General features: G+C 39.4%; 1 protein-coding gene across 3 annotated transcripts in view; it reads right to left on the bottom strand.

The window, feature by feature from the left end:
• LOC119907597 (tenascin-X) overlaps positions 1-27,033 on the bottom strand; it is a 54,160-nt gene that overhangs the window by 14,650 nt on the left and 12,477 nt on the right. For all 3 annotated transcript variants that reach the window (XM_038725323.1, XM_038725322.1, XM_038725324.1), the window contains exons 5-8: positions 23,938-25,305; positions 18,876-18,991; positions 2,396-2,549; positions 1,413-1,682 (exon numbers count right to left, since the gene is read on the bottom strand). In XM_038725323.1, the coding sequence (XP_038581251.1) occupies positions 1,413-1,682; positions 2,396-2,549; positions 18,876-18,991; positions 23,938-25,305 (1,908 nt within the window). The remainder of the gene's footprint in view (positions 1-1,412; positions 1,683-2,395; positions 2,550-18,875; positions 18,992-23,937; positions 25,306-27,033) is intronic.

The following is a 27,033-nucleotide window of genomic DNA, read 5'->3' on the forward strand; positions in this document are numbered from 1 at the left end:
AGATGTGGAGGGAGTGAGCATTTGAATTCAATGTAAAGGTCATCATATGCTGCTGTTGTTAAGGAGAGATCATGTCTAAAGGAAGAAAAGTAGTTTTAATATTCATTATGATGATTTACTGTAGTCAGTTATTATGTAAGAGCAAACAACTTAGGTTAGTGGTATCCATGTAGAACCTGCAAGGAGAAAATTTTAATATAATTAATGTTAAGATTGGACAGAGGAATTCAACATGCTTGGTGTCTGTGTCACTGTTGAGAGGGAAACATCATGACTGAGATCATCAGTAAAACGGAGCAGCTTATAATATTTTCTTCTGAAACTCATTATGTTTGTTCGTGGTGGTTTGAGGCTACACCTCGCTTCATTAACTTTTACAGAAACTTTTCTCCACGCTGTAATGACTTTTATATGACGTGTTCATTGAATAATAAGGCGTCTGGACACATAAAGTTTCACTTGCTTTCACTTCGCTGGAACAAGTCTGTTCTCACCTGAATACATTCAAGGTTAGGGCTTAAGGTTTTTTCTATTGTTGCTTTGTGTGAACGTCCCTGTTATCTATCCCTTTACCTCTAATCCACCTCTGTCTCTTTGTCCTATTTATAACTTGTTTCATCTAGTCCATCTAGTTTTTACAGTTGAAGGGTGGGTTATACCTTTTTGTAAAACTTCAAAACCTGCTAGATAATCTAAAAAACGGAAATGCCAACAACCGTAAAACTTATTAGGATAAGGCTGGGGTTAGTCTATATTTTTATTATTTTCTACAAAGCACATGAAATACCCCAAACAAACAACATGTTAGTCCGTCTCTCAATACTTTTTGACTTCCTGTGTGTGGCTCTTAGCCCCAAGCTAAATTTTCTGTCTTCTGTCTAATCATGAATTGGGGTTGTTTCATAGTTGGGGAATAGATATTTACTTTAAGAGCCAAAATTATCAGAGTGTCAGAACCTACAAAAAGTGGTACATTAAGCATATTTGTAGGCTTATTGTTTAGTTGCTAACAAGTGAGTCCACGTCTGTTTAGTGTTTGTCAGCCTAAATGTTTTTAAGGAAGCCAGTTTCTGATGGCCTGTAACATATTTTAATGACACGGAGGACATAAACTGAAAGAGAGTGAAAATGAGCTGAGAGTGTGTGAGTATGTGATGGTATGTACAGTATGTTTTCAGGTGCAGTTCAGATCTTCTGTGTGGAATTAACATTCTGCATTAATAGTATTTTACATTTTATGTTTTGCTTTTACGAAAAACAGGTTTAAAAGATCAGGAATATTTTTCCTTCGACTAATAGGAGAAACTTTCCAAAAGGAGAGGTCAACTTACAATCAGAGTTGTCTTCAATCTGCTAAAATAAAACTCTATTGACCTCAAAAGTTCATGAAACTTGTCTTTGGTCCTACTTACCGGGGGTAACCTGGGTGGTTGCTGGTGCACTCCGACTTGTGCCCTTCTCCGCCACAAGTATGACGTCATACAAACGTCCTGCTTCCAGCTGCTGGATGTGGGCCGAGTCTTGGCCGGCCGGGACGGTGATTTCGTCACTCCTCCCTGCTCCGTCGTTGGGTGTGACGGTCAAACGGTACCTGTCAATCTCACCCTGCGACTGCTCCCATTGGACCACCGCAGACGTCGAGGTCGTCTTGACGACTTGGAGGTTGGTGGGCCCGGAGATGACTGAGGATGAAGACAAAGAAGAAGAAACAGGCACAATATAGACTTTTTACAGGTAACATGTAGCTGTGGAAGTGATTCCATGGGAGAAACACACTCACACTATGTCAACCTTAAGTTTACCTTGGCTCAGCACATTTCCTCCTCTTTCCTTTCCTAAACTCACAGTCCTCAGTCTTCCTATATGCAGTCGGCCGCTGGGCAGCCTCCCTGCAGCTGCCGCAGATTACATCTTTCACAGGAAGGGCAGCGATTGGGAAATTTAAACTCTCTCTGCCAGTTTGGCGATTTGAGCTGCGCACGTCAGCCAATATGTTGGTCAGAAGCTCCATTTTCTAAAACCGCTCCACTTGAAACTGCACTTTTATAGGGAGATTTTACATTTGTAAGCATTACTGTCAACTGCAATATATTTACGATTTCAGTATCTGCCATATTTGATGAATGTAGCTTTTTCAATGTAGACGCAAAGACCAATCTTCTTGAGAATTTCATATGTATTGTGTACTGATTATCAAGATCCTTCATTGAGAATTTATTTAATGTTTTCAGTCTTGTAGCAGTGAAACTCTGAAATAAATTATTACTGTTAACCATCCGATGAAGTAACAAGATTATTTAAGACTGTTCAAATTACCCAAAAAGAGAAATACAGGATCATATGTTTCTGTGGTAGTTATTAAAGGCAAATAAACAAATAAATATAGTCAGCTCACGGGTCGTGAATTCAGCGGAGCTCGGGCCTCCTCTCCTGCCGTCTATCTCTCCGGTGATACTGACGGTGTACTCCTGACCGGCTGCCAGGCCCTTCTGGGTATAGGTGGTCAGGCTGCCATCCAACTGCACAGTAATCTGCTGATCACTCTCCTTCTGTTTGGGCCAGACAACAGAAATGAGAGTCAATAAATGTTGAAACAGGCTTTTCAGTATGAGGGCAGCATACTAATAAAAAAAAAAAGACTGGAGCACTTGTAGCTTTTAATTATTTAACTGTTTCAACACTACTGCGTCTTTATCAAACTGGACAAAGACATTAGGCAAACATATGTATAGTCAAACTAGAGCAGGTGTACGATTGTCATTGGATAATTGGTTGAACAGAAATTCAAATCTATTGGATAATGAGCTGCCACAACACAGTCATTAAAATATCAGAAACAAAAGAACCCAAAAGTTACAAAGACAGAAGTGCAGAAAGTACAAGTACTGCATCATCAGGTGTAAAAGTGCAAATCCAATACGCATCTATTCCCCAGAACTGTAATGACGCTGCAGAGCCGTGTTCAGCCTGTGAATCACGCTTAATCCTGGCTGCAAGACCTTTTTTTTCTCTTTCTCTTCTCTTTAAACTGTGCATTTTTAGGAATTTGTTTATTATCGAGAGCATGAAGAGCCTGATCAGACTGAGTGGAAACACTGTGCTGTCTGCAGGCATCGCCATGTGTCTGGGCAAAGAGACACTCGTTCTGTTGTATTTTTACTTTCGGGAGTTTCCAAAATCAAAATTTACCGAAGCAGAACAGCAACAATCCTGAAGGGAATCAATGATGCCACTGAAACTCTGAACACTGCTGCAGTCACAACGTTTTCTCTGTGTGATCGGATGACATTCCCGTATCTGGTTGCATGAAGCCACTTTAAATATATATATCAAATAAAAGATAATTAACACTAATGGCCACTAGCAACAGACTTTTTATGTAATATACAATCTTTGAAATGATTCTGATGGCATAGGGTGCAGCATGTACATCAACCAGAGCATATTTTAATGAAACACTCCCTCACTAAGAGCCCGAAATTGTATTTGTCTAAGTAGATGGAGATCTTATTTCAAAACAAACAATGAAATTTATAGGATAAGATAAGATATAACTTTATGAATACCCTGTAGGGGAAATTTCGGTTGACATGCACAAAGCATTTTCATAAAGCAGACTCAGTCCCACTGAGCCAATCAGCAGCCTGAACACAAGAGCAGCAGATTCAGAACAGTTAGCTTCATGCTAAATTCTTCATTTTATCTAACTTACAAAATGAACACGTCTTGTCCTGCACCTCAGCTTGTTCAACGAGCCACCAAACAAACGTGTCAAAGTCAAACACTTCGCACCACTAATGCCAGTGTTCAGGTTAGATAGCTAATTAGCTGCCCAGCACATTAATCAGCATGTAAATGAACCTGCTAATGTCACTTCAGGTGTTTAGATGTTGCTGTGGTTCTTATTCTTCAATCCCACTAACACGCTGTCTGCCCATTACATGTAGCTGTGCAGCAGTTTACTCTGTCTCTGGTTCTCTACAGTGTAACACCGGCACTCTGGCAGCCTGCCAGCTGCTGTTAATCAAACACCGACAGGGACACGCCTCCTCCACCTGCTAAGCTCTTTTCATTTTAATAAAAGAAAATTCTCTATTTCAGAGCTGTTCATATTGTCCTTTTGTGTATTGTATATGCTGAATATCAAATCCACCTACCTCAAGTACACCTGCATATAATTTATTCCAGTAGCCTTTGCACTATGCTCCATCGCACTGTGTACATGTATGCATGTATGTGTACCTGTATATCTCATCCACCTCCAATATGTACATAATAATGAGATCCTTTGCACTATTGTCTCAATCTGTCTATCTTGTTTTTGTTTATAGTGTGTATATATGTGTTCTCTATACTGTAGCCGGTGTCTGATTTTATTATTGTGTTATTATTGTATAAGTATGTAATGTACAATCCTGAGTCATATTCCTGGACACAGAACTTAAGAACTTGAACAGAGATGGACTTGCTGTTTCCCTGTTTCCAGTCTGTATGCTAAGCTAAGCTGCACAGCTGCCAGCTGTAGCTTCATATGTGCATGGCATTAATCTGAACATCTAACTCTCAGCAAGAAACTAAATACGTGTGTTACCCAGACGGTCGACCGTTTCCTTTAAGACTTCCACACTGGCCTGTTTTTGCTTGCTATTTTTTAAACATCTTTTTCAAGAGAGACCTTGCCAAAACAGCAGCATATTGACAGAGCACAGTTACAAATACAAACACCAAGCACACGCACAACGACAAAGGACATTTAACAAGACACTTAAGATCCATAAACAAACAACATTAGATTACTTAAAAGTAGTCCGAGTGAAGTATCTAACTGATAGGTGTACTGGTTGGTCACACTCAGTTGTGTTAGTTGCTGCTTGTCCGGGCTGGCTTCACCCTCATGGGTTTTTTCCACAGCCTCGTTAGAAAAAATCACAGCTGGGGGGGAAACTACTCAGTGTTAGAAATGATTCTTGCATCTCTGTTGTCATGTCATTACAGAGTCTGTGGTGACCCCGTGTTTGTATTAGTTTACTCGTTTCCATAATTTCAGTCAGGATCATTTCACGCGGCACAAAGTTCTTATTATTCAATTTATCTATTGGAAAACCCTGAAACTTCCCACGAATTAAAAGCTGAGGCTTATTCAACAATTGCTCAGCTGGGAGTACTGGGCTGACGTTTTTTTTTTACTTTCTAATGAATGGATACCGTGTTGTAAATTGACCACAGCTGGTTGCCATGCTGGTTTCTATGTTGGCTGCCTGGCGTTGGAGCTCAGAGGTCGTCCTGGATCAGTGCCGTGTGTCAAAAGGCGTTCAACAATTTCCATATGAATGAGGGTGACATCATTAAAATGGCAATAAATTCATGATACGCTTTAAAATAAGTTGAGGCTCTGTGGCGTTCAGGGACAGTGATGTTTGGTTCTTTCTGAACACGAGGAGGTCTAACTAAGCCACCGAGCGACCGACGGAAAATAACTCTAACGTCTGTAAAATTGGAATTTGGATATAAAACCCAACAAAGTGTGTACTTCAGTGGTAGAAAAAGTACTCAGACTTTTACTAAGTAAAAGTAGCAATACCACATTGTATGAGTACAAAAGCATTAGCATCAAAATAGAGTCCCAAAAGTAAAAGTACTCGTTATGCAGAATGGCTGATTAATTATGTAATAAAGGATTATGGTTATTGATGCATTAATGAGTTTGTCACTTTAAAGTTGCAACTGGTAAATGTGGAGCTGGTGGATTTTGTGTTATTAATCTGAATCTGCAGAATAACTAGTAGCTAAAAGTGATCAAACAGTATTTCCTTCTGGAGTAGAGTAAAGTAGCAGTAAATGGAAATACTCAAGTAAAGTGCAAGTGCAAGTACTAGAACTTAAGTAATTGTAGTTAATTACTTTCCACCACTGATAATCAGTGGGTCATTCAAATTGTGAATCAGTAAGCATGACTACACAATATTACAATCGCTCACTGCTCAAACATCAACAACGTACATGTTGTACACACTCATAAATAGAAGTACGGGTTTGTAATTAAAAGGGTACAAATGCTTGTCACTGGGGAGGTAGCCTTTTGAGAGACAATTGTGTACCCTTTAGTGACACTACACTTTTGTTTTTATCACACTGTACTCTTTCTGTAAGTCAAAACTACTAGAAAACTATAATCCATGAACTGATATCACGACACAAACCTCCATCAGGATAAAGACAAATACACAGCACACAGTCACGCTCACGGCTCTGCAAGGCTGTTAGCGAAATGCTAACAGCACTATGCTAACCAGAGTCACTAGAATGAATCATCTGGGACCGTGAATGTCTGGTAAGTCCATCCAGCCAGTTGAGGTTGAGCTATTTCAGTCTGGACCAACTTTAAATAAAGATACAGAACAATCTGGGGAACACTGACATCCTGGGTCCAGTGTCCCCAGCTGACACCGCTGCTCATCGCATCAATTTGTGATTCAGGCTCAAGTTTAATATAAACTGTGGAATGAATGACCTGCTTCAACTGACCGCTCATTTATTCTCAATAATTCATTTCAAATGATTCATCCAAAATAAAACTGCAATTTAGGTCTAAATTAATGGCACTTTGTTCAGATGACCACTGCCGGGCAACTCTGCTGCCTGTACTGAGGGTTGATTCATCGTCCCCACCGACATCAAGTCTCCCCGTCCTGCCACTGAAATGGACTTGTGTCCTTTTTATCCATATGAATGAGACAGACGTCATTTACTGGAGACTCTGGAGAAAAGTGAAGTCACCCACATTCAGGAGAGAATCAAGTAAGTGGGCAGGAAGTATTCAGAAGTACTCAAAGCAGAAAAAATGTTCCCTGTTGTACATTTTGTACCATTAGATTATTCTTCCAGCAGGATTTTCCAGCTCATTTTGAACTGTATCAGAACTAAGGATTATTTTCATTATGGATCAATCTACTGATTATTTTGTCCATAAACTGACTGATTGTTTTGTTAAAATTCTGAAAAAATATTGAGAAATGCCGTCACCGTTGCCCAGAGCCCAAAGTGACACCTTTCACAATGCTCACAGCCCAAACCTCAACGTTAATAATAAACATTACAATTATTAAATCAATTAAAAGCTAATCTTCAGATTTCTGAAGCTGTAACCATGAGATAAATTTTCTGTCAATCGACTAATCATTTCAGCTATAATTTTTAACATGTATTGTATGAAAACATCCCAATTTGTAAAGTAGCCAGCAAAGCTATCAGATAAATGTAGTGCAGTAGAAGCAGACAAGAAAGAACAAACAGTAAAGTACAATGCATGTTGTTTGGTCAGGCTAAGCTCCATTAGATATTTAATAATAATAATAATAATAAATTTTATTTATAATGCACTTTACATTTCAGGGAAATCTCAAAGTGCTACAGCAACAAGGGGTTAAAAACAGTTCCAGAAAATAACAATCGCAATAAAACACCGTAACAAAAGATTTAAAACCTATTTCTAGTGGAGATGATGCCAAATGTGTGAGGCTGAAAGTTGGGGGAATAAATGATGGATGAGAAACATACAATATTGTGCTACAAGCATAATAAACCTGGTCTCCTCAGTTTGAATATATTTCATTCAGTGTAACTTCCAATGTATCATATAATAATAATACATTTATAATTTTATTATTTTAAAGATACATAGTTATTATTATGAGTTATTTAAAGGATAAATGAAGAATTCAACAGAGTTAGTCTGCAAAAAATGCCATATACAATACTTTTGATAATGGACTAATTGTTTAAATCATTTATCAAGCTAAATAGCAAATGTTCTCTACTGTGAAGATTAGCTGTTTTTTATATGATAAATAAAAAACAAACATCTTTGGGTTTTAAGACCGTTGGTGAGACATTTTAAGACGTCAGCTTGGGCTCTGGGACTGTGTGAGGGACACTTTCAGAAAGCTTTAATAACTACTTGCAGCCCTAAAACACTGATAGATGTGCTGGTTTAAACTTCCGTCAGTGTTCTGCTGTTAACGCCTGTTATGTTGAAGTATTTTAAAATGTTAACAAGGAAATATAAAGATCAGTTTTGAGCAAAGAGGAAACTCTGAAAAGTAAACCTGAATTCTTTCTAACGGCCAGCAGGGGGCGACTCCACTGGTTGGTAAAATAAGTCCTATATTGTATAGAAGTCTATTAGAAAACAAATTCTCAGCTGATTTATTACCTCAGTAAACACTTTGCTGATGGGTTTCTGGTCTCAGTCACTAGTTTCTTCATCGATACAACATGAGGTTGATTTAATAGATTTAGAGTATTTAGAGGAAAATATTTAACTAGCCGTGATCTTGTTTTTGAGTGCTGTCTAAGAGCTTTGACTCTTTCACAGTGTGTTTTCAGTTCATGAAAGTTAAATTGGTGTGATGGTAGCTACGTCCATTTACTTTATTCTGTCTGTGGTTTTATTGCAGTATAATTTTCCTAAATAACAATAAAACAAACGTCCAATATATCATCAATAAATGTTTGATTTAATTCACTTGAATCACGAACGAATTAGCACTTCATTTTTTCTATGAAGATGTTTATTTTGTTGAGGGAAAAGGGGACTGTAAGAAGATTTGATAATCATATTTTTTATCATTGTTTGAATGTTCTACCTCAGATTTGTGTGCACTGTTTGGCAACAAGTGTTTGTAACGTTCTAATCAAAAAGAAACTTTTAACCACAATTAAGCATCTGGTTTCTGAAATTTTCACTCAGATAATGATTTGACATTTATCATGATAATTATCGATATCGAATGATATGTAATGTTTTTATCGTGATAACATTTTTAGTTTTGACGCACATCATTGATGGTAAATATCTGTAGGATGCAGCTCATCAAACTACGTAAAGATTATTTCTATCAGCCAGACGTTCTGTAAAGTCCAGACTCATTTATTTTCTTTTGTCTTCTCTCCCTGCTGACAATCTGTTCTCACTTCAGCTGTTGTTGTTGTTTATCTGTTGGTTCAGTAAACATGTGTTTCCCTCCTCTCTCTCTCTCTCTCTCTCTCTCTCTCTCTCTCTCTGTCACAGCTGTGGGCCGGAGGTGATGTCATCCCTCTGGCAGTCACCATGTTTTTGACAGTGTTTACATGTTTCCGCAGCAACAAGCATCCCACATCTGCATCTTTTCCTCTCCACCTCCAAATCGTTATGTTCCTTCACCGCTCTTCTGTTTTCACTCTGATCCGTTCGACTGTTTCGACTCTGAATGTCATCTTTTCTCTTTTATTCTGCTTTTTGGTTCTTTTGTCTTCTAGTGTAAACATCTCTAACTTACGGCTGATCTACACTGTGTGACAATTTATGAGAGAAACATGGGGAATACGTTGGCCGCCAGTTTAAAAACAGTTAGACCACACGGAGACGTGATTTAAGATGTTTGGACACCAAAGAAAGTCCAGAGTCCAAAAATCTCACAACGTGTCATCCAAACTAAAAGGCATCTATCTAGTTTGACATTTCCTTTCCAGGACGGCTTTTGATCGTTTTCTGATCTGTCGGTTCATCTGTGACTTCCAAAACCATTTTTCTTCTTTGTTTCATTTCTGGAAGTATGAAATTAAATGAGAGGAAAGAGAGACGGGGAATTACAAGCAACAAAGGGTGAAAGCAAACTCACTACATGGTCGGTGCCTTAGCCCCTTAGCCACCAGGGTGCGCCACAAAATTATTCCCAGGATTGTTTCTCCATTCGCTCCAGTAAAATTTAGAAAGTCTAGAAAAGCTGTAAGATTAACTTATTTTATCCTATTCACGTGTGCGGGGGAGCCAACAGGAAGTCAGCCAGTGGAGGTCTCTACTGAGCAAAAACATGGAAGCATTAGGAAGCCCACAGAGCGAACATCCAGTTCTCATTAATACATCCAAACAGGCAGCCGAAATTAGTTTTCTTTGCAGGATGTCTGGACTTAAGGCCAATTTCTACTTGCCCAGCTGTGTACCCTCTGCCATAGCCTGATGCACACCTCCACAGAAATTTAACTACACGAAGCGGCGACGCAGACTGCAAGAACTGTGATTGTTCAGCTTGTTGTCATCGCATTTCCTCCTACGCATTTCCAGCTTCTCCTTCTTCTTCTGCCTCAATCGGCTGAATACCGACGCCCCCGATACCACTGAGTTACTTTTGCAATTTTGACCATTTTCAGTCCAAACATCAACACAATTGTTGCTAATAATATCTTTTGGATCATTTGGAGTCGTTTGGAGTAGAGCTGCTGAGGCAGTTGATCAGGACATCTGATCAGGATGCCTCCTCGACTTCTTCCTGCGAGATTTTCCAAACACCTCCAACCGGCAGGACACATCCCATCCGGCCCAGGAATACCTGGGGATGGTTGGGTGGTGATGGCGTAGTGGATAAGATGCATGCCTTTGGTGTGAGAGACCCGGGTTCAAGACACTTAACCCCTAGTTGCTCCAGAGACGTGCGACCTCTGACATATATAGCAATTGTAAGTCGCTTTGGATAAAAGTGTCAGCTAAATGAATACATTTAATGTAATGGATGGCGAGAAGCCACCTTGCCGAGCTAACTGCCATCACCACCTGGACCCGGATAAATAAATGGAAGATTATTAACTATTGTCAAAGGAATAGTTTAAGAATTTCGGGAAATACTCTTCTGCACTGTCTTCCTGAGAGTAAGATGTTCAGATTGATACTTTTACTGTATGGTAAATGAGAAGCTACAGTCAGCAGCTGGTTAGCTTAGCTTAGCTTAGCATAAAGGGGGAAAAGCTAGCCTGGCTCCTTTCAGCTCCTCTAAACCTTTGAACTAATAACACCTTTTCTTTTTATGCAAAAACTTTAGTGTAATGAGGACAAAAAGTAGTGGGTTTATGTTCCAGACTGGTTCTGGTTTCTTTCTTTTTACACACTCGGGTCAGGATGATTCATAAAGTCGTTCATCACATCCTCTCATTAGTTCCGGTCTTATTCCCTCTGCTGGACTCTTCAGGCATCTCTGCATCATGTCTTTTTCTCTCCGTCTCTACAGTTGGGGGCTGTTGTGGATATTTCCTGGTGGCGTTCCTCTGGTCCAAACCTCTCAGAGTCGTCAATGAGGCTTGATCCCTCGATGATGTCACCGCGGGGAGATCATTGGTCTAAGCACGAGGTGATCGCTGTAATTGCGTGTGTCTGTGGGAAAACATGCTTGAGAGGAAGCCAGGACATGTGTGCGGGGAGGTGATTCCTCCGTGGTAAACTGTCCAGTGTGTGTGTGTGTGTGTTTTTGCTGTAATCTAAAGCAGTGAGTTGGTTTCTTTTCATCTTAGTGACAGTTTTGACTGATTTAAAAAGTGAGGTTGAGAGTGTTTTCTTTGTTCGACGGCCCGTCCGCTCTCTCCTTGACACGACTCTCACAAATACCAACGCAATTAGTAATTTTCCACTTCTTTAATGCATTCTGCTGCAGATTGATTGCACATGTCTGAGAACGGACTGTCCTGATGAACAAGTGAAGCGCAGGTTACTGGTTTTTGTAGCCAAAGGACAGACAATGCTCATTTGCTGACCAAAATATAGTATCATCTGAAAGTGTGTTGCAGATTTTGATGATCAAAAGCTTATTAATAACTGGGCAGCCATAAAAAATGAATTCACCATCCAAAAAAGACCCAATAATTAAAAAGCTTGTACCCAAAATGAACAATATTATAAACACAGTTATAAAGTAAAATTAATTTCACCCAACAAGATAAAAATATCTAAGGTGCCTTACTAGCAGTGGAGCTAAAACTGCAAAGTGTGTAGAGGAAAGGTCAAAGAGTCATCAAAAATAAAAAGGTCTTGCATGAATGTGCTCATTAAATTTGTTTGCAATCTGCCTGTGAGAACAGCAGTGAACTAAATCTTATGAGTTGTCCCAAATGAATTGAATTTTGTCTTATTAAGCTGGGAATAAAAAGACCAGACAGCCGACTGAACCAGAGACAGAGATCCTGTGTGAGGTGTAAGTGACAGGCTCATGCAGGAACTTTGTTATTGTTTGGCTGCTGATTTGGCTTTTTATCAATGCAGTCAGCAGCAGGAGCTGCAGCATCAGCTGTTGCACACAGTTCATGGAGGCAAGTGAGGTCATTTGAAACACCTGATTGCTGCAATTTCTCAGTCATAACTCAATCAAATCTAAACACACGGACATGAAACGCATACTGATATCAGTGTCTGTGATGTCCATCATTAATACACGTACATAAATATATTTAAATGTTTTCTTAGTTTCAAAGTAATCCAGTAAAAGTTGTCATTCATGGGTACACTGCAAACAGGAAATGCGAATATCTAATTCTGCATACTTTTAATGATGCCAATATTGTGGAAAAGTTCATTCTGAGCACCGGAACCAGACAGCAGGTGTTTTGAGTTAATTAGATGTTTCTGTATTATAAATTCTTTATCCAAAAATTCTAAAACATTATGAGATACTAGAGTTTTGATTTCCATGAGATGTAAAATATAATCAGCAAGATTAAAACAAAAAAAGGCATGAAATATTTCACTTTATGTATAATCAATCTAGAATATATGAAAGTTTCACTTTTTGAATTAAATTACTGAAGAAAACAAACTTTTCCACAATATTCAAATTCTTTGAGATGCACCGGTAATGAAAAAATACATGATCTAATGCCACACATTAAAGAACATCATTTGAACTTAAGTATTATTGTTCATGCTGGAGAGACGGCCCAAACCTGACACAACAGATCAATACAAACAAAATACTGTCAGACACTAAATACCATCCTGAAAGGTCCTCACAGTGACTGGAAGAAAATAAAACACCCCTGCCTCCAGTAGTTGTTCCTCCAGTCACAAGATGTTGACGGTTGATGTAAATATGTCAGTATATATATATATATATATATGTTTGATATATTCTGAATGAGAACGACAGGCAGTGACTGGATCAAAGGAAAATGGACAAGAACCCTTCAACAAACGCTGTTTTCTAGAAAGTACATCTACACTGTATGGTACTAAATTGTCTTCCTAACTACGTTGTGCTGTCTAACATAATTTCTTTTAATGGATGAAGTGCACTGCAGAGGTTGTGTTGACTGGTGGGTGTAAAGTTCAGGACTTTGATTCTGGTTCACATCTTAAATGTAGTTGCAACAAGCAGATATTTTGGTGGAACAACAAAGTTGAATGAACATTTTATTTTTAGTTTATTTATATTTTAGTTTATCTTCAGTATAAACATTAATAAAATTTCCTCCTGATGTTAGAAATAAATGTAATCCAGTCGGCATTCTGTTTCCTGCAAAACATATTTTTTTGTTGTTGTAAAATATGTGTTTATATAAACTGAGACAGGTCAGATGTGACGAATGAATCATTCTGCCTGCAGGTGCCACCATGATGGTACCCAGGTGACCTTCTCAGTCCCTCCATGATGTAATGATCAGTGATCAGCAGACACAAACTCACAGGAGTTGTTTGTCTGAGCTGATTCCTCTTAAAGAGACTTTGTTGCTATGTTGCAGTTCCTGTTTATCCAACACAACCAGTGAGACTGGAGATTTGATGCTGTTTGTGTCTCTAACGCCGTCACTAACGACACACCCTCTCTGACCGGTCAGTGATCTGTTAACGTTTCCTGTGAGCAATGGAAATAAGTACAAAAACACTTTATCAGAAAGAGAAGATGAAGTGTTACTGTCTCCCTCCTGAACATACACACACACAGTTGCAGCTTGTTTTCTATTTTACCAGTCATAATTTGAGGCCAGGGAAAAAACATTTTAGGTTATACAGACATTTACAGGTTTTAGACTTTAGAAGGGAATCTACCTGATTGATAACATGTTTCTGGCTGCAGCTCTCCACAGTGTGTCTTACATAATCCAGCTTGACGTCGTTCTGTTTACAGTGTGATCGTGTTTCATGTTCGGGTAAACCAACATGAAACATTATGAACATCAGGATGTGTGTCATAGATTCACTTTACAAGTAGAGATATTGATGCTGCTTTTGACACAATGGACCATGGCATCTTGTTAGATAGTCTGAGTCGCTGGGTGGGCATCTCTGGCATGGTATTGTATTTATCTAACAGGAAGCACTGTGTGTCTATTAAAAACTTTAAATCTACCTTTTCTCCTGTTTATAACGGTGTGCCCCAAGGATCAATTCTCGGACCTATTTTGTTTTCCATTTACATGCTCCCCTGGGTGACATTATCTGCCAATATGGTATTCCCTTTTGTTGCTATGCAGACGATACTCAGTTATACCTCTTATTGTTTAAATTTAATTTTAATTTGTGCATGCTATGTCATATTTTATTTTTGTCTTTTTAACTATCATTTTAATTGTTTTTATCTTCTGTGAAAGCACTTTGTACTCTACCAATAAATTATTATTATTATTATTTATTTTGTGGATTATTTTAAACCCAGATTATTCTTTGGTTGGCCTCTAAATCAGATGGATATTGTTGATGTTTACTGTCTCATGCTGTGGAGAAACCAGCTTTATCTTTTACAGTCCTTTTGAAGTTTGCCTTGAACCTGGATTTATTTTTATGTTGCGTTCTTAATCTTTATTCATCATTCATTTAGTCATCATTCTTTGATAATACTTTTAAACCTTTTATTTTTTTATACATTGTATAAACCTAATTTTATCTCCTTTTTCTGTACAGAAAGTGACTTTGAGGATCCAATATTAATGCACACAAGAAAGGAGACCACTTTGAGGACTGTGTGCGCCTCCACTTGCTATTCGGGTTCATGGATGTGCAGTAGAACAACGAGCAGCAGCTGGATAAAGTAGAATATGAATCGGAGGGTGTGGTGACTAATAAAATACTCTCAGCCAGTAATCAATGATAGCTCAGCAAACAGAGAGGAGTAAGACTTTTCCAGGACATGCTGTCTGGATGATGCAGAGCGGCACAAACCTGCAACCAGAGGCAGATGTTTTTTAAAACGTAATTAGTAAAAGGATGATATAATTAATAATGGAAACAGCTGTTTGACACTATTTCAGTTGTTTGAATGTCTGCTTGCTTAAAAATCTTATAAATGTGCTGTATGTCACATCTTGAATAGTCAAATGATGTTGTAATTAATGTGACACGATGACGTTTGCATTTAAGTACTGAAACAAACAGTTAGAAAGGAGGCAGTGATCCACAGAGCTGCGATAATCTGATGTATCACACATAAACAGGCAGAAGACAGTTATAAGTACAGTTACAACAGACCTGTCTGGTTTCTGGTCATTTTGGAGCAGCCAGGTGTTTGCATGTGATGTATTTAAGACAAACACTGTGCACAGTCGCAGATTTATCAACATATCTGTCCCGCTGCCTTCAGATGGCTGCAAGGATTTAACTTTTCATGCAGTATAAAGCAGCCGTGGACAATTGTACTACTGTAAGAATCGCTTATTCATTCATTTATAGATCACTAGTTTACTGACGTTCCTGCTTGCTACACTTTTTTACACAAATTTTTGGTGCAGCTGCAGGTTGCTGGTGTTTTATTTAAATTGTTTATTGAAGAATTTCAGCATCATTCCTCATTTCTACATCTAAATAATGTGCTGCATTTAATTATTTACAAATGTCACAAACATTATGTTGAATTTTTGTCTGTTTGTAACAACACTATTATTGATGGTGTACTTTTAAAAATGTATTTTTGGGGTTAGGGTTAGGGTTAGCTGCGCTATCTTGTGCATGACATTGACAAATTGAAATTAAGTTTGTGATCAGTGTGTAATATTTCTTGATAAAAGAAAGTGCTGATTGTTTTGGTTTTGTCACACCGACCTGTGCCAGTTATGGTTTGGTACAAATCTTAGAATTGATAATTGATTAAAGTGCTTGTTGTTTTTAGAGTTAGTTCTTTATGTTAATCTGTTTTTCCCTCACTTGTTTTACATTCTTGGCTCCTCTGCTCTCTGCACGTTTAGACCTGTTAGTATGTCGTGTTTTGTGTACATTCAGCTGCAGTCAGTGAACCAGAGGTATGTCTGTAATATTTGGGATGAAATTTCAAGTGTTGTTCATAAACATTTGAAAGGAAAAACCTCTCGAGCGGCTGAGTAATTAAGTTGTGGTTTAGATAACGATGGGACGGTAGAAACACACACACACACACACAGACATGATGAGGTCAGGGCAGGAAGAGTTTGTCAGAAAATATTAAACTTGGCATTTTTATCCAAACATCTCCTAAAGCAGTCAATATCCTTTTCCAGGGAAAGAGAGGGATTTGTTATTGCCATCTTCAGGCTCCCTGGGGATTACTTTGAATTTCAATGCAGATTTTTATAGTCTTTGTCATGGAAATAAAACCCGGTGAGAATCTGTCCTGATCTCTGCCCGCCTGGTGTGGATCAGGATCCCGGTTTGATTTAATGGTGACTGATAATTCATCATACTTTGTGATTTTTTATGACATGCTTTGAATTGAAAATACAACCCCTGATTTTCTGATAGTTGCCCCAAATGTCACTGAATGTTCTGATGAAACTTCTTCAAATGATTTAAAGGTTTTAAAAGAAGAGTTTCACGCTCAGACTTTGGTGTTTCTTAACCATTACAGAGACTATATACTTCATCTTCTGTCATGGAAACATGAAAGTGGCACTTTGCTCTTTAAAACAACATCCAGTGTACAGAGTCAGTGAACTGTAACGCCATAAAATCCTGCTTTATAAGTTACTGTTTATGGTGCCCGGAGATCTCCTCTGTGACTTTAAGTCAATTTCACAGATCATATTTTCTAGCGTCTGTCATGGAAATGACAAGCTTCCTAGTTTCTTTTTAACATGACCTGCTGTGGTTCCAACCAAATAAACATCCCTCACTGTACAGTTTCAAATTCTTAAATTAGCGTGAAAGGGTCTAAAAACGGAAGTTAGATCATTAATAGGGAATTTAAAAGTCTCAGCTGGAACCCGGACAAAGCAGGGAATGAAAATAAAAAGCAGAAAATAAAATGTTAAAACTAAACTAAATGTTACTTTTGTTATTTCTCCATTCTCTTGTCTGCATGTTAAAGGAGTTATAATCAATATTTTTACAACACCAATGGATCAAATGTGAAAGGTGTGGCTCGTAGTGATGAACCTACAGAGGATTATCAGCTGGTGAGCAAAGTTCCATCATGCGGATCACCTTAAACCCCCAAACGTATGTTTCTTTACGGATTAAGAGACACAGCCTGTTAATCAGAGAGCCTTAGAGGTGTTGGAAGGTCTATTGTTGAATCTTGGACGCAGCCAAGCTAACTGTTTCCCCCTGCTTCCAGTCTTTATGCTAAGCTAAGCTTTGCACTCGATACATAGACATGAGACTGGTATCCATCTTATGCATGGAAAGAAAACAAATTACTATTAAACAACTATTCCTTTAACTATTCCCATTAGTCTAAACCTACAAAACGTACCTACCTTCATGTCGACCATATCTTACTATTCTACACTTTATTGTGCTTTAAAATAAATATTACTAAAACAACTGTAACAATCCTGAGTTAATATATTGGAGACCATCTTTACTCTAAATCTTCTTTGGGAAAGTTTGCATCAGTATTCATGGAGGAAATGAATCCTGGAGCTGCTGAAGTCTTTGAATTTATTGTTTGTCATCTTTTCAGAGTTTTGTGGAAATTTCATGGACACTGTTTCTCATTGTTGTCATGGAAAAGATACAGAGAAATCTCTTTTCAGCATGATCTGCACAGAGAGCGGCCACTTTAAACAAAATCCTTCTCCAAACCCTCGCGCAGAATTAATTACATCTAAACTGGCATTCAGTAAAGGTTTTCTTTGAATAATTACTCTTGGGGGTTCTTTAAATGAGACTTTACGGCATCTGTGAGCAGATCCTCGGGTCCTGTTTTAATACTGTTTCTCCTTTTCTTGCAACCATTAGTGTACAGAGTTTTAATTTAAGAAGCCAAAAAGGCTTTAGAGAAAGAGCTTTGGTCTAATTATCTGAAGGTCAAAGGTCAGATTGTTTTGTTTTTCATCTTCGCAGGGAGTATGAGGTTGTTTAAGGTGATGCACAACAGTTCTGGCTGCAGACCTCATCGTCATTTTTTAAAGCTCCCTGAGGATCTTGTGTAAATTTCATGCACAGATTTCTTCTCTGTCCTCTCAACATGACCTGGCAGATGAAGATTTTGAACCCCCTGAGTAGCTAAATTCTGGGACAGCAAACACTCTGTCAACAAATACATCTGCGGTCTGAATTATCTCTAGAAATATGTGTGTGTTTTTATAAACGTTTTGCCTCTCTGTTGTTGTACAGGTTGTTTTTTAGATCAGTCAAGATTATGAAGCAAATCTCTGGTCCTTTCCAAATTCACCTTTTATATCACATTCATTTTGTTGTTTTTTCTCTCATGTTATGTTTTAAGTGAGCTTTCATTGAATATTAGAACAAATACAGTCTTGTGTATCTGTAATATTGTATAATAGTGTCAGCACAAGTGTTGGTGAGTCCTTAAAAACACATAAAAACTTGTAATGATAGAAAGACAAAGTTAAATCTAATTGAAAAGGCATTCAAAACTCAATCTGGGTCTCAGGTTTGAGCCCAGCTGGGGATCTTTGCCGCATGTCATCCCCAATCTCCAAAGAGCTGATCCCCTCCTGGTTTAAAGGTGTGTTTGAACTGCAAAATCTACAGACGATTTTCGTGCAATGACACATCCACTTGAACTGAAAATGTTTGACCGAAAGACTTGAGGCTGAATGTTTCCATCACATTAATGTAAAGAGGCGAGAGGCAAAAGACTTGAATCTAACTGAAAACAGCGGCTGAAAATCACAGCGACAGTGTTTCAGGATCAATATTTTTGTACCTGGCTGGTGAAGGTGATGTGGTAGTTCTCATACTGGACGGGAGGTGGAGTCCAGACCAGAGTGACAGACGTCTCTGTGATGTCCCGAGTACTCAGCTGAGAAACTCCTGACATGACTGGGGAGAGAGAGAGAGAGACTTGTTCACAAAATGATCCTACGATGGACAACAATCAGAGTAACATATCTTCACTTGTTGTTTATAGGAACCATTTCATTCGTGTTCCTATCAAAGTGATACTCCGCTCAACAGTTTGGTCCAAATATTAATAATTTTTCCAAAATATGATAAAAATACAAAACTCTGTTTCAATCCTCGACCTACTCGCACATCCAGCAGACACACAGCAACACAATCGTCCCATTGGAGTCGTGTTTGAACGTATATTCAGTCTCCTGTTAGCTCTGCTTTGGGCTCTGCCAACTACTGAGAAAAATATCTGGCTCTTTAAATTTCTTGCTTGGCTTTTTACCTGGATCTTAAAAAAATCTACCTTTTCCGTAATTTGAACCCGCTGCTGTGCCTGCCAAATCATAACTCTTAATGACAAAAACATCTCCGTGGTCTGAACTGTCTCACTGTCAAGCAGCAGTTTCATTGTTGTGGTGCCGGTGAGCAAATGGATCAATGTTCATGCCAAATGCTGAGACATACATCACACTGTTTTCATAAAGGGAGACGTCTCAATTTCTGCAAAATTCAGAACAAAAGGATGCCTGCTGGTTAATTTGTTCCACTGCATCAGTCATGTGATAAAGAAAACGAGACATGAGGGAAATAACTCCTCCTTGTTCTGGGGGGGTTCATATAACCCAAAATACACCCCCAGATTGGCAAAAGTCAATTTTTGTGGGCAATAAAGTTGTATTCTATTCCACTGAAGAAAGAAGTTTATCGAACAGTTTTATATAAATCAAGCAGTTCCACCATAAGAATCATTCAAATCTTCCGTCACTTCCTATCCGATTTCAAATACATCACTCTTGTACATAAACTGCAGTTCATGAACCACATGCAGAAACATGTGGTGCACCATGACGCTGCCAACGCAAAGCCCTCAGCCTGGCTGAGCCACGCAGCTGATGTATAACTGCACACAGTGAAGGCGTGCTCGATAATAATTCACAGATTTGTTTTATTGCAGGAGTTTCACATAAAATTAGTGCTGAAAAATTCACTGCTCAGCGAGTCACTGAGGGCCTGACGTAATGTTTCCCGAAACCAACTACTAAAGTCCACCATGCACTTCACATGAGCTCTGAGAAAGATTTGGATGCATTTCGAATCATACTTTAAAAAAAAAAAAAAAAAAAAAAGGAGGTTTGAGAAAATGGAAATTATGTTTTTTGACTATAGATTGTTTTTATAGTAAAATCCTCAGGATAGCAAAAATGAAATGAAAGGCAAGATCTGCCTCCCTCCTGAAAAAGTACTTTTTGGTGTTTCTGTGAGACTGGAGACACTGAGGTAATATCCTATGAAGTTAGGAGCTTTAGCAACCCGTGGGTGCTCTACAGTTATAACATGTGAGTTTTCTAAATGGCTTTGTCAGGATGCTGAAATGTTAACAAACTATGATTCTAACATGCTGATGTATAGCAGGTATATTAACATCTCTTCAACATTTGCTTATTAGTATTAAACACAAAGTACAGCTGAGGCTGATCGAGGATTGTCATTAGTTTTACAGGTATTTGCTCATGAACCAAAGTTTGGAAAGACGGAAATGTTGACCTGATGATGGCGCTAGATGAATAGCCAGAGGATCACCAGTTCTTACAATTTATCCTGAAGGGAACATGAATGTCTGAACCAAAGTTTATGGCAATCCATCCAAGAGTTAATGGAGATATTTCACAAAGATGAACCTCATTATGCCATAAGAGGAAAAGTCAGTAAGATTTATCCTCTGGGGACCATGAATGTCTGTACAAAATTTCATGGCAATCAGTCTAAAACTGGTTTGCTGCCAGCCTGGCTAAATATTATTACACATGGTGAGGTGATGCCAAATATTTTTGCTTCAATCTACTTAAATTTCTCTACTTTTCTAAGCCAATAAAATAAATTAACAGATTAGATTGAATATTTCCCCTCTAGACTTTTGACTTTTAGTCCTAGCAGTGTAAAGAAATGGAAAAAGTGTGCAGAGGGATCCATTGGGAGACCTTGGACTTATAATGTCCCAGTTTCTAAAACACTCACTATGGCCTCGACTGGAGTGGACTGTAACTGTGGGCTTGCTCCTGCATCGACAGCATATTCAGGAAAAAAAAGAAGAAGAAGAAAAATCGGTTTCCATCAATCAACCATTTCACCTCTGCCAGGCACGGCATTTCTCCATTTAGGTACTTCTGCACAAATTCCAAATGTGCATAAAAACAGGTGTGTCTACTCAACAGTTGCTGCTGCCCAGTTATCTGACTCGCTCCCTCCCATACGAGGCTTCAGATTGCGGGACTTCCCTCTGTTCCCTCCTATCAGTGGTCAGTTACATTTGGGAAAACACTTAACACTCACACGCGTGTCTGTCCTGTGTCAGCCTCAGGCTGTACAGAAAGCCATTACGCAGCAGTCTGAGGGAGTTTTATGGGCACCGGGATCCTGCTTCCCTGTTAATGAAACAGTTCCGTCACCCGAATCACAGCAGCTTAAACCAGCTCCAGACAGACGAGCTAACATGCTAACGTAGCCTGGCAACAACGCTGACAACAACAACAACAACAAAAACACAACAGGTTGAAAAGGAAAGCAACACGACTCACTCTGCAAATAATAAGTTAATAAAAGTGTTTGCCCAGGAAGAAATGATCAGATAATTACAGTAAGATGGAAATGCAGGTGTTGAATGAAACATGACAATAAACATTTCCAAAAGCTGTAAAACATTTATCACGAACATCCTCCCAGAAACTGTCTTCTCTCGTGTGACCCATTAAGTTATTATGTGAAAAGATATTACACTACAACACAGCATCTGGGATTTGCATGCTCATCTTACATACCGAACGTGTAAAGTGATGTTCTGAATGACTAACCCCCACGGGAAAAAACAAAGCCAAAGACACGGTGGACAGGGATAATTAGACATGGCAGAGGAAATGTGTGATTTCACAGGCTTTTTACAGCTTTATTGCTGCAGTCCTGTGACAAAACATCAGATGAACAGTCTGTAAGTAGCACTTCTCTAGCAGGGGCGTCACTAAGTGGTTTAATAAAAGCAACAGATAGATAAAATACAAACATAATATAAGAATGTGAAAAACTAAACAAAGGCAAAACTGAACAAGTGCGTCTTCAGAAACATTTAAAAAGTGTTCACGGTCTCTTTGACTCAAGATTTAAGTTTCAAATCTTTAGTTTTAAGCCTGCAATTATTAGTGACGCGTGACATAGGAGCTTGCTGATACAGGTGTGACCATGCAGAGCTCCTGAAGAGATAACATGAATCTTGAATTTGATGTGGAGCCAGTTTAAAGAAATCTAGACAGGTGGCACATGAGACCTTTAAAACCCTGGATATACTTGCTTTTTAACAATGCGTAGACGTAGACAGGCGTCGGCGACGTAAACGGCATTGTTCAGATACTTGCCTGCATACTTTGTGTACCTGGAGGATTACATCGGAATCCATTAGGGGGTAGGCCAGGACCGGATCATCCCTCGCTGACACCGGATTATCTTCCTTGACAACCTCCGCACATCGTAAACAAACCAAACATAGCAACACTCGAGCAGGTTGTGACTTAATTAGACATCATAACGATCTCGATAATTGCAGACTGTCTCCAGGAGTTTTATTGTTAACATCCCGCCAAAACCTCCTTTTTTTAAAGTCTGCTGCTGACCTTCTTCTTTTAGATTTAATGTTGGCAAACCAACTGCATACCACCACCACCTGGGCTGGTGTGTGGAACAGTTGAGTGCAGCTGACCTGCCGGTCAGATCGACTTACGCGTAGTTAAAAGCAAGTATATCCAGGGCTTAAGAAGACCTGGTCAAAAGCTTAAATGCCTTGCATCAGGTTTCTGTGACACATTAAGTAATTCATTGTTGTCTTGCTAAGACAAGTGAAAAGAGAGGAACAAGATGGGATCTAGATCGGATACATTGGATTCATGTTCCTCAACTTTTAAAAAACAGGGCTGAATAAAAATGCCAAATGGTTGTCAAAAGGTGTAGAGGGTACATTTAACATATGATGAACAGAGTCTTTGTTTCAACTAGAACTAGGGTAATGAGGGGACAAATAATAATGATATTAAAATTTCTTTAGTTTTGTTAGCATTGTTAGTATTAGCAGATATCTTAATAGAAGTGGTACGTTCCACCAAAAATAAAATACTACTCTGCCCAAGCTGAAGCATGTTCAATGCTAACAGAAGGACCAAGAATAGAACCTTGTAATACAGAACAAATCACTGCCATAACAGCATTGCAAAACCGCAACTAATGCGACTGCCCAAAACCACAAAGTACACCCTTAGTATTGTTGCACATGTTTCATAGGCTATGTAACAAACAATACTAACTCGCTATTATGGTACTGCAATTCACTGTTATGATAAAATGTTACCTGAAGCATTTGTTTGTTTGTTTTTGTCTTACTTAGATATACCTTATTATTATCTACCCACCTCTAAGCATATATATGAAAAACAAAATGGGACCCAGAATGGAGCCTTGTGGAACACCTCAAGTCTCACTAATACATGAGAATGCATAATTAGCAACAGCGTTGTGTTTCAGACTTTCACTCAATGAACTGCCCCTTGTATTGTTGTACATATTACTTACAATTTGTAACACTCCTCGCTTTTTATGAATAGTACTGTAGGGCTGCATTTTGGTACAGTAGAATATTACCCAATGCATTACTTTTCAGATGTTTCAGATAAATACTTTAAATGTAGCTAGCTTTTGACCTTGATTGAGCATCTAATTACTTTTTTTTTTTTAATCTTCAGAAATATTGGTTTAGAAGTTCCTGCCTTTACATGACACATGTCTCCCTTGAAGACCAGTTTTAATTAAGAATTCTGTATTTGTTGGGTTTGACTCACCGGTATCACAGTTGGGTCCGGTCATCCCCTCCTCACACTGGCTGCAGTCTGCTCCGGTGAACCCACGCCGGCAGACACACCTCCCTTTGACGCACCGTCCTTTGTTGTTGCAGTTATTGGGACAGCCTTTGGCGGCGCAGTCCGGCCCGGCGAAGCCCACGTTACAAACACACTTCCCATTCACGCACTTCCCACGATTGCTACAGTTTTGGGGACAAGCTTTTTCAGAGCAGTCTGCACCGGTGAATCCATCATTGCAAACGCACTGTCCATTAACGCAGCGCCCCCTGTTGTTGCAGTTTCCTGGGCAGGAGTTCTCAGAGCAGTCGTCACCCGTGAAGCCGCTGTCACACACACATTTACCATCAACACACCTTCCGCGGTCGTTGCAGTCATTAGGGCATGTTTTTTCCAAGCAATCAAGGCCGCTGAAACCATCATCACAAACGCACTCTCCGTTTATGCAGCGCCCCCTGTTATTGCAGTTTCCAGGACAGGCAATCTCAGAGCAGTCTGCGCCGGTGAAGCCGCTGTCGCACACACATTTACCGTTTACACACCTCCCACGGTTGTTGCAGTTATCAGGGCAGGCTCTTTCTGAGCAGTCTGGCCCGGTGAATTCAGGATTACAGACACACTGTCCATTGATGCAGCGACCCCTGTTGTTGCAGTTATCAGGGCAGGCTCTTTCTGAGCAGTCTGGCCCGGTGAATTCAGGATTACAGACACACTGTCCATTGATGCAGCGACCCCTGTCGTTGCAGTTATCAGGGCAGGCTCTTTCTGAGCAGTCTGGCCCGGTGAATTCTGGATTACAGACACACTGTCCGTCAATGCAGCGCCCCCTGTTGTTGCAGTTTCCTGGACATGATTTCTCTGAGCAGTCCGCGCCAGTGAAGCCGCTGTCACACACACATTTACCGTTTACACACCTTCCACGGTCACTGCAGTTGTTAGGACACGCCTTCTTGGAGCAGTCTGGGCCGGTGAATCCAGGCTTGCACACACACTGTCCGTTGACGCAGCGCCCCCTGTTGTTGCAATTTCCAGGACAGGATTCATCCGAGCAACTGGGACCCGTGAAGCCAGCGTCGCACACACACCTGCCGTTCACACACCTGCCTCGGTTGTTGCAGTTGTCGGGGCAGCTTCTCTGCAAGCAGTCGGGACCGGTGAAACCAGGATCGCAGATGCACTGTCCATTCACGCACCTTCCGTTGTTGTTGCAGTTTCCGGGACAGTTAGACTCGCTGCAGTCCGATCCACTAAAACCAGGGAAGCAGATGCACTTGCCGTCCACGCAGCGACCCTGATCACTGCACTCGTTGGGACACTCGTCAACTTCGGGTTTGATGGAGCAACCTGCACCTGAAGTAGAGGGAGGGGAAGAGTGGAAGAGACAGATGGAGACAGTTTTTAAGGGAGATGACAATGAGACACCTCGTACACAGATAGCAAATTGATAAACTTAAACCTTCTGATTCTCCATGCTAGCCATTCTTTTGCTCTAACTCTAATTGGACAACTGCTAGCCTGCGAATGGGTATAACAATTTTTTTTAACCACATACACAGTGTGTTGTGAGATGTTTCTTTTGCCCTATTGGTACTGATATAAACACTGAATGACACTGACACTGAATTCCACCTGTTCTTATATGGTCACCCTATGTAGGGCAGAAACAAACAAAGAGAAGATCATAGCCCTGATGGGCAATCCACATCCACAAAATTTATGAATCTCAGCATCCTCTAGAGCAGTGTTTTCCAGCTCCGCGGTCAAGGTGTCACAAGGTGAATCGGAGGGGTTTCAAGATGATTATAAAGATGAGAAGGTTAACATCCTTAGAACTATATTGTACAACCTTTGATGGGGCGTCATGAGTTAAATTTGCATTGTTTTTCATACAAACTTACTAGTAGTGGAGCTGAGAGTGGCACTCAGGACAACTAAAAGACTTTACCAAAATCACAAGCCTTCAACATCTGAGGACCATAAAAATACATAGCAAATTTTGTGCCAGTAGTTGAGCGGTCTTACTCTAGACTAAAGAGTACAAATGGAGTGATCCATCATCACCACACTCAGCCCTCACCACCACCAGGGCAGTGAGCGGCTTTGGTTTGCTGCAGTATAATAATGGAACTCTTTATCGTCCTGCTTTAGTAATTGAGGGGGTTGTGATGGTGGGAAGTGGAGATCTAATCCTCTCTAATTAGAGTCTAACCCACACTTGAGGATGAGGGAGGAGATGGAGACTGAGATCACACTGGGCAGAGATCTGAGGACGGACACACACTCACACACTGCAGACTTAGCTCATGCTTTTAGCGCTGCCAGTTTATAATGCGATCAGTCCTGAGGTCAGTCTCCACTCTGATGGAGGAGGTGAGTGACAGACTGACTCTAACATAAATCTGTCAAACAATAAAAATAAAATGACAGCTCAGTCACACAAGTACATATACTAAAGTACTGAGCTGAAGTATAATTTACAAGTAATTGTACTTCTGTTTACTATTTCCACTTTGTGCAACTGCATGCCTCTCTCTCCCCTTCTATGATTATTTGATGTACTAGCAAGTGATGTTTGTTATATCTGATCATAATGGAGATCTGGAATGAGTGTTTTTGTTTTGTCATGATGTGAAACAGTTTGTGCCTTAAGATGCACGAGATATTTCAGAGAAATCTGACATCAAAGTTAAATCTAATTGAATCTAATATAAAACTGAAACAGCTGCAGAATTAAAGTTAATGCTGAACGGTAGGTGAGTGCATTTACTTTACTAAAAAACAATTGAACTTCAGATGCTACTTAATACTTTTACTTTAATATGTAATATGTACAAGCGATATTGTGTACTTTTTAATCTACTACGTTTATTTAGCAGCTATAGATACCAGATACTTTACATTTTTGATGGAAAATTCTAATTCTTTTAATTCTTTAGCACTTTTTTTTTAATGTAAGAACATTTCACAATTTCAGCATTACAATTTCAGGATTTACTGCTCATTTGAATAAGTATGAATTCACAACAAGCACTGTGAAAGTGTTACTTTGGGCTCTGGGTATTTGTGACGGCATTTCTC

The sequence above is a fragment of the Micropterus salmoides genome, unplaced genomic scaffold, assembly GCF_014851395.1.
Source record: "Micropterus salmoides isolate LMB-PRFRI ecotype aquatic unplaced genomic scaffold, ASM1485139v1 Ms_hic_scaffold_17, whole genome shotgun sequence".
Classification (NCBI taxonomy): Eukaryota; Metazoa; Chordata; class Actinopteri; order Centrarchiformes; family Centrarchidae; genus Micropterus; species Micropterus salmoides.